Source organism: Amblyomma mixtum, chromosome 9, assembly GCF_055824585.1.
Source record: "Amblyomma mixtum isolate Tamu chromosome 9, ASM5582458v1, whole genome shotgun sequence".
NCBI lineage: Eukaryota > Metazoa > Arthropoda > Arachnida > Ixodida > Ixodidae > Amblyomma > Amblyomma mixtum.
In genome coordinates, this window is record NC_143020.1 from 105,186,313 (window position 1) to 105,199,738 (window position 13,426).

Sequence of the window (13,426 nt, forward strand, 5' to 3'; positions counted from 1 at the left end):
GCCATTATAGTGCCGCCTTCAAGCGGAAAGTTATACAGAATGTTGCGCAAATCAGAGAAAATCGAAAAAAAATTCTCTCGGCTTAACCGCGCGTATGTTCGGGCTCAAATTTCGCACAGAGGTTGCATTTAGTGGTCAGTTTTGTTTTATATTACATTTAGGTGGGGTACTTGCCTGATTCGGGCAGAATTATTTGGAAATCCCCATCGTCTGTGGCGACGGAGAACCAAAATCAAAAGACTTCGCAGCAATGGTACGCGTAGCGCCATCTCGCAGCCATCGGAGAAACGAGCTCTCCACCGGGGAGGGCGGTGGTATGGTGGCTAGAAGGGGAGCTCGTTTCTCCGATGGCTGCGAGATGGCGCTACGCGTACCATTGCTGCGAAGTCTTTTGATTTTGGTTCTCCGTCGCCACAGACGATGGGGATTTCCAAATAATTCTGCCCGAATCAGGCAAGTACCCCACCTAAATGTAATATAAAACAAAACTGACCACTAAATGCAACCTCTGTGCGAAATTTGAGCCCGAACATACGCGCGGTTAAACCGAGAGAATTTTTTTTCGATTTTCTCTGATTTGCGCAACAGTCTGTACTCGCTGCAGAGCAGTCGTCAAATCTTCAAGCCGGGCGGGACGGCTGATCCCGGGCTGGCGTTGCATATGTCTCCTCGCCCAAACGCCAGCCCGGGATCAGCCTGAGCGGGTTCCTGGCAATAAATGTCGTTTGCGTGCTGTACCTCTTGTTCGCAGTTGTTTTTTCGGCCGGCCTACAATCGAGGTAAGTTTTTTTTTTTTTTCTGTGGCCTTCAACTTTCGGGTCTCGGCTTAGAATCGTGGCCGGCCTAGATTCGAGTAAATACGGTAGTTGTGTTGATTATACTGAAATGAATTTAAGCGCGCAAGAACACGCACACAAGAGGAGGAAACACACAGGACAGCGCCTGTCCTGTGTGTTTCCTCTTCCTGTGTGCGTGTTCTTGTGCGCTTAAATTCATTTCAATATGAGCTATGCACCATCTAGCCCAAACAGAAGTTTTGTCAAGTTGTGTTGAGTTTTATGGTACATAGGCAACTAAGGTCCAAATGCCAACCACAAGGTTTAATATATCTGTATGATTATTAATTGAGTAGTAATTAATAACTGGTTAATATATAGGTTGCCAGAGCATGAAGTACTTGACTGCTTACAGGAGTATATAGCGAAGTATATGCTTCGTTAAAGGAAACATTTTTATTCGACTCGACGTTTCGATCAGAAGACCGATCTTCTTCAAGAGTGGTTTGTCTTTCACTACAAGATCGGTCTTCCGATCGAAACGTCGAGTCAAATAAAAATGTGTGTGTGCGTGTGTGTTTATGTATAAATTGCAGCACAAATATTTTTAAATATTAGAGAAATAACATTGCACTGCAAACTGGTTTCAAAGATACCGGCACTTGCCTATGATTTCGGCTCAGGGTGAGGAAGAAGTTCAGCACGGCGTTGGGCTTTTGCTTCCCAGCCAGCTCGGCCAAGTGTGGCAACTGGGAATCAAAAGTTGCGGACCAGCATTAAAACAACGACAGACGCTAGCGCCAGGCAGTCAACAATCGTTTGTGACAAACAAAGCTCACCTGAGGCCACACCACCGACTCGAACACAGCATCAATCTCCGAGGACGTGAACTCGTACGTGTCAAACCGTTCGAAGAACTGAAAGAAGGCGGCAGAAGAGAGGACAAGGAGGGAAGGAATGATACTGAAGCAACCAAGACAGCGGTGACACACTGTTGCAGCGGGTATAAGAGAAAGCCTAAACTCTGACAGCATGCTGATTTTTAGCGCAAGTGCCTAATAACCTCTGTAGAGCCCCCACTCTTAGCAGCAGTGCCCACAATTTCTGACCAAGAATAGAGATATCAGCTCAAATTGCTGATAATGCTGAGGTTCTTGCTTTTATCCTTTCGTTACACTCCAAATTCCTTTCAGGGCACATTTTAAAGTCCCAGGAATGGGCAACCTTTCGAGCAGCATTTGCCTCTCTATTCTCGAGTTGTATCCAACATTAGATATCTCAGATCTAGATACGAAAAACGCGTTATCAGTTTTCACAAAGTCGCCCAAAGGAAAGGCCGCTCCCTAGTTTCTGGCTTTGCACACCGCATCTGCCGTGAGTACCCCGCATCAGATTACTAAAGAATGCCATCAAAGAGCCCACGGTTCACAGGTGCCCATTTTTCCGAGCTGTCGCTGCCGCGTCTCTTGGCCGAGCCCGCCAACTGGTCTCGAGGCAGGTCGGGCAGTGAATGCATTAGAGACGCCTACAGCCAAGTGCAGTGTGTGTCGGAGTTTACAGCGCCCAGCGTAGAGCTCACGGTCCGGGCACCAAGATTCACCGACAACGCATGATTCGCTCAGTAATCGTCGTGGCTCTTTATCGTGCGGACAGGCCAAAGGCCCATCCGACGAAGGGCGGCTTCAGGGGTGCGACAATCATCATCTGCGGGGTAACACAGACCGGTGGATGGGGCAAACTTATCACAGCGGCTTCTTCTCCACGACTAAAACCCCAGAAACTCACCTCACTACGTTAAAAAACTAGCCTATATATAAATGTTGCTTCAGAAACTACACAAAAAGTTACATTTCATGTATAACCAAAGAAAATAGTTCTAATAGCGGCATCCCCGCTTAATACCATACGTCACATCACCGTTCACTATCACCTCTGCCATTATCACCATCATCAGCCTAACTACACCAACTGCAGGCCAAAGGCCTCATCCATAATCCTCCAATTAACCTTCTCTTGTGACAGCTGCGGCCAGCATACCCCTGCAAACTTCCTAATCTCATCCACTCACCTAACTCTCTGCCGTCCCCTGCGATGCTTTCATTCCCTTGTACTCCACTCTGCTACTCAAAATGACCATCAGTTACACCAGTTTTCAACTACAGCAGGATACAACTCGAGAATAGCACAACACATGTCCCTCAAAGGAGCCCTTACAATCAAAGGTGTCGACCTATTGTCATGCCAGAGCTCTCTGATCATACCAGTTGGGATCATCCCACTTTGAAACGTAATACAAGAGGTCATTTCGTCGAAGTCAACAGACTGTCGCACCACCTATGAGCTGGGCTGTCAGTTATCAGGGGCATGTATTTTAAGCAGCACCGAGCAGTTCTCTGAATGCCGAAGGTGGCGTGGCAGTCAGTTACAACCTCCGAGTTTTGGCCCCAACTCAGGCCACTAGGTTTCAACACACAGTAAATGCGGGTAGTTTAATGCAACTCGTAAGCTCAAAGATCTCTGGCTATGACGTTATGGTCAACCGTCTTGTATCTGTTAGCATGCATCTGCTAGCCAGCATGGCAGGTGCAAAAGGCTGACTGCAACACACCATTATAATCAGTTGGCGCAATTGATTGGAGGACCTCCTATAAGGGACACCTAGCTTCCACTCCGCTCTTAAGTTTTATCAGACATCGAACATCTCAGATCTAGATATGACAGGTGCTTTATCAGTTTCACCAAGTTCCACAAAGAAAAGGCTGTTCGTTGGTTTCTGGCTTTCCACCGCATCCATTGTGCTTGCCCCGCATCAGATTACTAAAGAGTACCATCAAAGAGCCCATGGTTTGCAGGTGCCCATTCTTCCGGGCTGTCGCTGCCGCATCTCTGAACCGAACCTGCCAAGTCTCGAGGCAAGTCGGGCACCGAATGCATTGAAGACGCCGCAGCCGAGTGCAGTGTGTGTCGGAGTTTACAGCGCCCAGCGTAGAGCTCACGGTCCGGGCACCAAGATTCACCGACAGCACATGATACGCTCAGTATATCGTTACGGCTCTTTATCGTGCGGACAGGCCGAAGGCCCATCCGACGAAGGGCGGCTTCAGGGGTGCAACAATCATCATCTGCGGGGCAACACAGATCAGCGGATGGAGCCAATCTTTCACAGCGGCTTGTTCTTTGTAATCAAATTCCAGAAAATAACCTGTCAACCAATACAAATCTCTATGTGCGCAAAGTTCACATAGTGAAAAACTTGCAACGGCTTTCGGAAGGTGCTGAAGAACCCTACCATCTTTTCGTGCCTAATGCATATGAAAAAAAAAAAGCTTATGCGGATGCATGACCTCCAAAAACTGTACAAATGAAATCACTGCCGACTGGCTGTCTAGAGAAACAGTCTGCTGTAAGTAATAACAGTATGACTAAGTGCAAAAATGATGTGGGCAAAAAAAAAAGGGTAGATGTTGAAGCACGCATCGATTTCAGAGCTCAGGGAGCCCAAAACATGCATTCACACGTCACCAACCTGAGAAATGAGGCTGAGCGCCCGTGACCGCAGCACACGCGTGTTGCCAATGACTGCCCGCACCACCTGGTCCTTCTGGGAGAGGACGGCGCCAGCGTAGGTTGCCACGGCGACAAGCAGCTTGAGGAGAGTGGGCAGAAGCCCGGGCGTCAGCGCCCCCAAGTGGCGCAGCATGTTCTCCACCGTGCCCAGTGTGCTGCACAAGCCATTCGATTCTATTAGTGCATTCAATTGTATTCGCACATTGATTCAGCATGTCAGACAGTAATGGTGTCATCTGGTGGTGACAAGTGAGCAGACGGAGACTTGCAGAGGAGACTTTCCCTGCGTAACCCCTTGTCAGGCCGACCCTGTGTTGGGCTAACTTCACTAACTCCCTCCCTCCAAACAAACAAACTTGGCAATGACAACACTGACAGGTAGGTGCTGTTAGCTGCTGTTGAAACCAGACATAACGCAGCCCAACCATTTAAAAAAAAATACGAAATTCATCAAGAAGCCAGTGGGTGCCCTCACAAAATCTCAATCAACATAAAATGAGATGCGTGCGATAGCAGTCTTCCCCAAAAAACAAACTCAGTCTCGTGTGAACACATGTACAGGATGACTTTTGCGCTGCAACCAAGCAGATGATGATGAACCAATATGCCAAACAGCGACAGAGGAAAAGCACCGACTGCAAAACGAACCTACCCAGAAACTTACAGCAGCAGAACTAGCAACCACACACTGCTCAAAGCTGCAGCGGACAACAGGCTGACATACACCACCTTGGCGTCGCAGTACTAAGTAGAACCTCATTCCAGAGTTTTTGTAAGGAAAGCAGGGAAAAACACATTATTCAGGAAAACGTATGATCCAAACCGCCAAATTCTGAAAAATGAAAGTGCTGAATAAGGTACAAAGGCATTCACTGACATTTTCACTTCATAAAAATGTCGATCACCCTTTCCTGACACAAGCCCCTTTTCGAAGTGCTCGCATAGTCCTTAGCACAGAAGAAACTTTGCCACATGTCCAGTCCGTCCACAGCATAGAGTTTCTTACTATTACCCAGAGGGAAAGCTGGCGGCGCTGCACGTCAGCTACCATGGACGCCCAAAGCATCATGGGGCGGTGAGCTACTTGTTGCGAGACAGTCTTAGTTTTTTGGGAACATGGAGTGGCACTACTAAGACGTTTCATTCCGAAAAAGCTGTTCGTGTGTGCGCAGACGGCTTTCACGTGAACGCAGTGGGCAAAACCCATAGTAGTGAAACCGCGATGACACACGATGCCAATAAAAGGTTTCACTTTTCCAAAATGCCATTAAAAAACCTCTTATAGTATTTAGGCAACAACATCTTTTTTGAAAACATAATTACTTTTAAAAGTGCGCCTGTTAATTACGAAATATTAGTTGTTATAGTGTTCACTACTTGGCCAATAGGAGAGCGAGTCGTCTCTTATTTTGGGCAAACTTTGAACTTAAATGCTTTTCTGCTCGTTTGTTGCAATCATTAGACAAGATATTGAATGTTAGGACGTTTGTAGTTATCAAACAGCTCTATTTTTCTATTATTTTTTGGCCAAAAGTTGCAGTTCCGCAACAAGTAGCTCACCGCCCCATGATGCTTTGAGCGCCCATGGTGGCTGAAGTGGTCTCGAGGGGTCGCCATGCAAACTCCCATAGACGGGGCGGCAGCTTTCCCTTTAGGTAATAGTAAGAAACTGTATGGTCTACAGCAATGGCGAAAGTAACCGGGACCACTGCTCATTGTTGTCAGATTGTTTTCGAAGATTTTTTTTCGGCGCTTAGGGGGAGTTCCCCCCCCCCCCTCTCCATTTGCTAAACACAGGCTAGAAAGAAACCCTGGCTATAATGGAACACCGGCGCTATCAACTTGTTAAGGACCATGCAGTGACAGGTGATAGTGATTGGGGCCTAGCGATGACAGTGCATTGCAGAGAAGCCACCACGGCAGGCGACTGCCGCTGCATCCCAGCTTGTGGCCCCCAAGTTCGGCCCGCTCGTACATTTGCACATGTGAAGTTGGCCGCTAAACGTACTACACAAGAATCCGTCCAAATTTTTAACGCAGTAGCCAGAAAATCATGTTATCCGAGAAAGCATTCACCAAAAGAAAAGTAGTCAAACTCCATGGGAAGATTTACACTGTCTGTATTTCGAGAGTAAGTACCAGGAACGTATCAAAGAGGTTCTATCATCGTTGCCCAACAGGGCGAAGTTCGCAAACACCCGGTTTCACAGAAGGCTTTTAAAATGAACAAGAACTGTGGGAAGAGTTGTGCAAATTATTCAGGAATCTCAGAGCGGTATACCCGACCCACAACCAGAAAAGCAAAATTGAGCGAAATATTCTACAGGTTTCTCACCCGTGCAGTCGACGAATCGGCACCACTTTGGACAGGTCCAGGTTACTTCTTATCTTGCTCACCATTTCCATGATGTCACCTGAAAGCAAGCAATCAGGAAGTTTAGTGAGCAGGCAAGGTACAGTGGAACCTCGATTATACGATGTTCAGGGGACCTCGCGAAACCATCGTATAATCCGGGTGTCGTATAATCGAAAATCAAAGAATGCGGCCAGTGGCGCTCGGCCTTGCGCCGAAAACTGTTGACCGGCTTCAAGCCCGCGGCAAGTACACCAATCAGATTAAAAAAGACAAAACCCAGCATTTGTTTGAAACAGATTTGCAAAAAAATCTTTATTACTGTTTAAAAAAAATCGCTAATTTTTTTTTTTCACTTTTGCCCAACCTCGGCGCATCAACTTGCTTTCAAGGGCCGCCACGTCCGGCAGTAGGTCGCCAACATCGTCGCGCGCACAAGCAAAGCGCCGGATGTTGTCGACACTCTGCAACACGTCCGCGTAACTAGGAATGGGAGCGCAAACCTCTGCATCATTGTCCACTTCCTCTTCGGAAGTTTTATCGTCGGGGCACATGGCATCCATTACTTCCATTACAAAAAGCGCCGTGGACGCCGCTGTCCTCGCTTGGGCGAGCGCGGCCTCGCCCGCTTATCTGTTTTTTCATTAGCGTCCCCTCCTGCGGACGCATCTGTTGCTGGGACGCGCGTCTTATCTTTTCTCTTTATCTTTCCTCTGATCTTTTAACTCTCCTCTATCTGCACTTGGCAGCGCTGGTGGCTTGGCTCGAGCCAGTCGGCGGGCCCGTGCACTTTCCTTTTCATCCTTCTCTCAGTCGCAACAACAACGCGCAGGCCGCGCCTCCTCGGGACTCCGACTGCACAGGCTCGACGAAAAAGAGAGCAAGTGCACTTGGCGGCCTCGGCAACGCTCTCTTCTGCGCAAAAACGGGGGTGCTTAGATTCGCATGCGAAGTTTTTTTTTTTTTTTTCAGAAATTTTTTCCCGAAAATAGGGGGGGGTGCTTAGAATCGCGAAAATACGGTACATCCCCGCCTGCGTTTGCTGACGACCTGTTTTGACGGACGGTACGAGCCAGCCGTCGTATGAAGCGGGGTCCTTCTAAAATTTGCGTCGTATAACCAAGGTTTTTAATGCATTGTCACTATGGGGGTTTTGCCGGGACCGCACAAATTCGTCGTAAAATGCGGGTCGTCGCATGACTGGGGGGCGTATAATCGAGGTTTCACTGTAGTGAAAAATCACTAATTCAGACCTCAAAGGACTGGAAATGAATATCCAAGTTATCCAAAGGTCAAATCTCCAAATGGCCGCAAAAAACCTGCCAAACCTGGCAAAAAGTCATCCACTTCAGAGGCGAAAACTGTGCAGCAAACTTGCTGCAGTTCTGTCTAATATTTTAAACATACACAATATCGGGAGCGTCAAAAACTGTTCTGTTCTGTTCCATGGTAAGGGTCTCCGTGGCCTCTTCCACGGTGCGACAAGATAGCGACGGAGCCTCTCTACATGCAGCACCACACGTGAGGAGGCTTCATCGCACTAACAGCAAACAGCAGATGACAAAAGCGCAACTCTGATCCGCTGGGAGAACAGAAAAATCACACAGAAGGAAGCACACACTGGTGCTGGACAAGCAGGAAGTCTTCACAAGATGACTTATGTCACTGACAAGGCAGTCAGCACATGACAGGTCATCAATGCATGCCCAAAGGTGGATATTTGGCTGATAGCTAGCCAGGCAGGCCTTACCTCAGCATGCCACCCCTTCGGGAGTCCCTCTAAAATAAGCAGTGCAAGCCCAGTAACGTCTAATGCGTATGTACACATGTAGTATACGCATCCATTTCGGTTCCTCTTGGAATGTCAGCGGCGATATTGAGAGCGCAAAGTGACTTCGATGGCTTTTTCTAGTGAAACCACACGAGATATTCAACTTTGTGGGCGAATTGAGATATGCAAAAAAAAAACCTACTGCCCACTAGCAAAAACTTCACTGAAGCAGAGCCTCGCTCCAGCTGCCTTGTATGGTTTGCATACAGGGAATCGGAAATACTTCATTGTAGCAGAGTTGGACTGTAATGCTAACATATTAAAAGCACACAACGTCACAGAGGTCCTTGGGAACTGATATGCACCGACCTCCCCACAACAAGATTGCAGTGATTCTGTACGCAGCGTGCCTTACCTGACAGGTACTCCTTCAGGGTTGCCAGCTCGAGGTCCACGAATGCGCCGAGTTCAGCCTCCCGGCAGCTGGCCAGGAAGCGCAGCACAGTGCCCTGCCGTGCGGTGAAGCTGCTCTTGCCTCCGGTTGCTAAGCCAGAGCGCGTGTGCATCTTGCCATACAGCACCCTGAGCATAGGACACAACCAAGAACACCCACAGTGACACCACGGAAATACGTCCCACTATCATCGTAGAAACATTGCGCCTGATTTGCTGCCACATCGAAAGGCCCTTTTCACTCATCCCCATTCCATATAAAATGTTTTCGCATTCTCTGCCGCTACTCAATCCCATGGCAACCACAAAATTTGTCATTTTGTCCACCTGTTCCCTTTTATGCACATTCAATGTCTAGGCACTTGTTGCCGATTTGAGCTTTTATACTAACAAAAGTTTGCACAATCTCTTCCCGACTGTATAGATAAGAGGATTGGAATTATTCGGGTTTAACGTCCCGAAGCGATTCAGCCTATGAGGGACGCCGTAGTGAAGGGCTCTGGAAATTTCGACCACCTGGGGTTCTTTAACGTGCACTGACATCGCACAGTACACGGGCCTCTGGAATTTTGCCTCCATCGAAATTTGACCGCCGCGGCCAAGATCGAACCCGCGTCTTTCGGGCCAGCAGCCGACCGCTGTAACCACTGAGCCACCGTGGCGGGCTATAGATAAGAAGTGCTAAACAGGTCACAAGCACCTTTTCTTGAATAATCTAATCACCTGGCATAAAACACACACCTGAAAAACACGGCGCAATGAAAGCTGGAAGTAGCAAAGGGTTCGGTACGCATGCTCTTCGTAATGAATTGCATTTTCAGAGCCCGGGCAACGACAATGGTGCAGCTTCCATAAACTTCCTTGCCTCATCAGGATTGGGATGACCTCCGCACGGTGCTCTTCTTGGACCGCTCCTTCTCCCGCATCGTCCACGTTGAAGAGAACCACCTCCGACCGGAAGCTGGCCTCATCCAGGAGCCTTTCAAAGTTCTCCCTGCAACAGGGACGAAGGGAAAAAGAACGAGTAAGTGATTTAAAAAAAAACACTTAAACCTCAATGTAATGAAGTATTTTGGTTTTCCCAACTTCACCGTACACAGAACACCATGTATTTCTAGCTTTGATATAACAAAGTAATTTACCGCACTTTCAACGTAATGAAATTTCCCTGCTCGCTCGAAATGCACCTGAGGATAAATTGTACTGCGAGCTCAAATGACTGAGCAGGGCACGTACTCAGCAAGTACTCAGGCATACACTGGAGCGTGTACGTGAAAGTAGGTGCCACCGGCCGGCAAATGTACAGTCCATGGCAGACGAAAATGTGACGGCGGTAAAGCACAATGCCTCCTATGCCATTTGGGCTAGTACGGGCGAGGTTTTCGACCGTGGTGTCAGCTGACTCCACTAGGTGGAATGAGCGTCTGCACAATGGAGCCAGTCGGGCCAGCCATGGCTCTCCTCGCAAATCTGCCCAAAACTGAGGCCGAACGCAGCGCACTGCTTGTGCTCAAAGGAAGCATGCAGCGATTATCGCATTTATCTATTCAAAAGCTCAGTACAAGGACTGGAAGGGTTGGCACACCCGCCAGCCTTAGAACCTCACGTCCCATTCAGGCATGCATATGCGTACAAAGACGCAAAAGCCCGCGCTTGCGCAGAAAAGCAATGAGGTGCAGCACAGATCAGATTTCATTTCATCTGCTGCTAACTGGAGGATTCCATCACTCTGGAAGAAGAAAGAAGTACTTCAACATTGGCTTTACCTGTAAGGTGTCAGGAACTTCTGGCCATAGCTTAGGATGCAGGCAAATGCCAGTTTCTGGACCTCCGCGTCTCTGAAAGTCAGCAGCTGTCGAAAGAGGGGCAGGAGTGTATCAATGATGGGACAGCAAGACTTCCGAGCCCCAATTATTGTTCCGTTCAGTAACATGAAGACAGGCACAAGAAAATGGAAAGGGGGTAAAGGAACGGGCCAGCCAAATACAATGTCCTGCTAAACAATCCCAGTCGCTGCAGTTTTCAGTGGCCCAGGCCCATGCCACGAAGGTCAACCCAAACAGGAAGGTGCCTTATTGTGCTCTCATGGCTTGTTATCATCATATCACGAGATTATTATTTTACAGTTAAACCTGGATTTAACGAACCTCCATATAGTGAATTCCTCGATATAACGAAGTTTTTCAATTCCCCAACGCCACCCCCATTGAGGCACGTGTATTTGAGACTTCCATGTAAGGAACGCCTCGCGGCGGTTGGCCTTGATGTAACGAACTTGCTAGGCCGACTGTCTGTTAGCTTGTGCTGAGTTATGAAATTTGGCTGAGAAGAAAAGCACGGATTGACATGAGAGGAGTGTCAACGATCGCAACGAGCAACCGCAAAAGACAATGAGTCCGTCAGCGCATCACTGTTGTTTCCGCTTTCGGTGCCCCACGTTTGCGAGTACGCAAGCCGCGGCGGAGGTGGCTGCGGCTGCCGAGGCAGTCACGCTATCAGGCATCGAATAGTGGGGTTTCCTGTCAAAATTTTCAAGGTGATTTCACCTACATTTATTTCTTATTTTGGTTTCCGTTCCGCATTGCCCTTTCGGGTCTTCTTGCAAAAACTGCATGTAACGAAAAATCTCGTACTTTTTTCAATTTCGTTATATCCAGGTTTAACTGTAATTATTTATATCTTCATTTCTCCTCCCAAATGATCTGCTTTTCAGATTATTACCCAATACATTCTCGTTCAGGCAAAAGAGCATCACAGGACTGGCCTCCTCCATTAAAACCATTTTTCTTTCCTTCCGGCCCCCCCACTCCCGCCCCCCCCCCCCCCCCCCACCCTTTTTTTTTTTCAGGAGGTACATTAATCCCATAATGAACTTCCTCGCATAATAAATGCACTGCCTGTAGAAGACATCAAAATTTTTTAAAATTTTAATTGACCACAGCGTAAATTGCATTTGACATGCGAGCAAATGTGATAAATCTCCGGTCATGCAGACAAACGGGAAAAGCCTTACGTCAAGGTACGTCTCGTACAGCTTCTCGTGCTTGGAGACCGCCCTGGGGTTGGAAAACTTCGACAGCAGCCTGAGATGATCACAGAGACTCCTGGAATACGCAGAACAGAAGAAAAAACATTGTTTTTTAATATGACAGCCTAGAGTTTCAAGCGACCAAAAAAGTGATGTCACTAGAGGCGCAGATTGCAATCAGTACCTGACAAGTTTCAGCCTCGTCCGAAGCGGCACGTGTTGGCCCTCGTCGCGCGGCTCATTCTCCCCGTCTTCATTTTCGCCACCTTCCGCCTCGTCCTGTTGCGGCTCTTCAATGATGATGACGCTGGCCTCTTCCAGCTTCGGCTTTGCTTCATCAGCAGGGTCGGCAGGGAGAGCAGCATCCGCTCTTCGTATATCGTGGTGAGGAGCCATCTGCATGTTGGGCCACACCTCCTTTCTGGAAGGAAGTTTCCACCACGGTCGACTCAGCAGGGTGGCAGAGTTTGCCAGTATATACGACCCATTAAGGGGGGACACGGCTCTTTGCGGCCGAAAATTGGTCAAAAAATCGTATTTTCGACCTTTCCATTTTTGCGATCCCGACGTCATTGCGCAGCTATCCACGAATTTTCGTTGAAAAATACCGCCTAATTTACGCGTTATAGCATTCCAAAGACGTGAAACAGCGTGCGCGGCCCTTTAAATTGAGGTCTAATCGCACCAAACTTTGACTGCCTGCAGTTCGAGAAATACGCGCTCCGCCGGCGCCATTTTGGTTTCCTTTGAAAGGTCTCGATTCAGGCTATTCTCATATTCCGTTTCGCAACCATGAGCAAGCCCTAGTAGCAGTAAACAAACAGACAAACTTGGGCAAATCGCGCACTGCTATTGGTTCTTGAAATCACATGACCAAAATGGCGACTTTTGGTTGGTTGACGGCGTTGACGGCTTGCAGCCCGGCGCCATTTTGAGTGGGTCGGGCAGTCCCACTGTCACGGCGAAGTGAGGTTCGTCGGGCACTAAGTGCGAAATATTTCAATTTACGCAAACCTTAGGCTAAAAATACTAAAAGGGAACGAAAGGTAGAGGTCCGAAGCACGCTGGGAACGCTGTATCGTTGCATCCTGGTGTCTACATTCAGCAACGACGCTCCGCGACGGCGCAACAACGCCGTAACCAGCGGTGCTTAGCGTGACAGCGAGGATTGAGCACGCATCCCGAGGGAGCGAAAGGTAGAGATCCGAAGCGCGTTCCGTACGCTGCATCAGCGTATCCCTTTATCTAACAATCAGCGATAGAGTGCTGACTCCCCTTATCTAACAATCAGCAATAGAGTGCCGACGCTGATAACGCCGTCGGCGGCGGTGCTTAGCGCGACGGCGAGGAGTGATCAGGACGATTCCTGCCGCCTGCAGACAGCGTAATCGTGACTATGCAGATGAAGAAGCGATACCGAAGCAGCTTCCGTTGACAGCCAGCAACGGCGCGACAGATCGAGCTTTCCGGTAAAGCTG

At 48.4% G+C, this 13,426-nt stretch overlaps 1 protein-coding gene across 1 annotated transcript in view; it reads right to left on the reverse strand.

The window, feature by feature from the left end:
• The window catches only part of LOC149330504 (small subunit processome component 20 homolog), a 93,271-nt gene that overhangs the window by 49,103 nt on the left and 30,742 nt on the right, over positions 1-13,426 (reverse strand). The window contains 9 exon segments of the mRNA XM_089561106.1: positions 1,443-1,525; positions 1,616-1,693; positions 4,303-4,498; positions 6,679-6,757; positions 8,883-9,049; positions 9,786-9,914; positions 10,687-10,772; positions 11,934-12,024; positions 12,133-12,369. Coding sequence (XP_089417232.1) covers positions 1,443-1,525; positions 1,616-1,693; positions 4,303-4,498; positions 6,679-6,757; positions 8,883-9,049; positions 9,786-9,914; positions 10,687-10,772; positions 11,934-12,024; positions 12,133-12,369 — 1,146 coding nt within the window.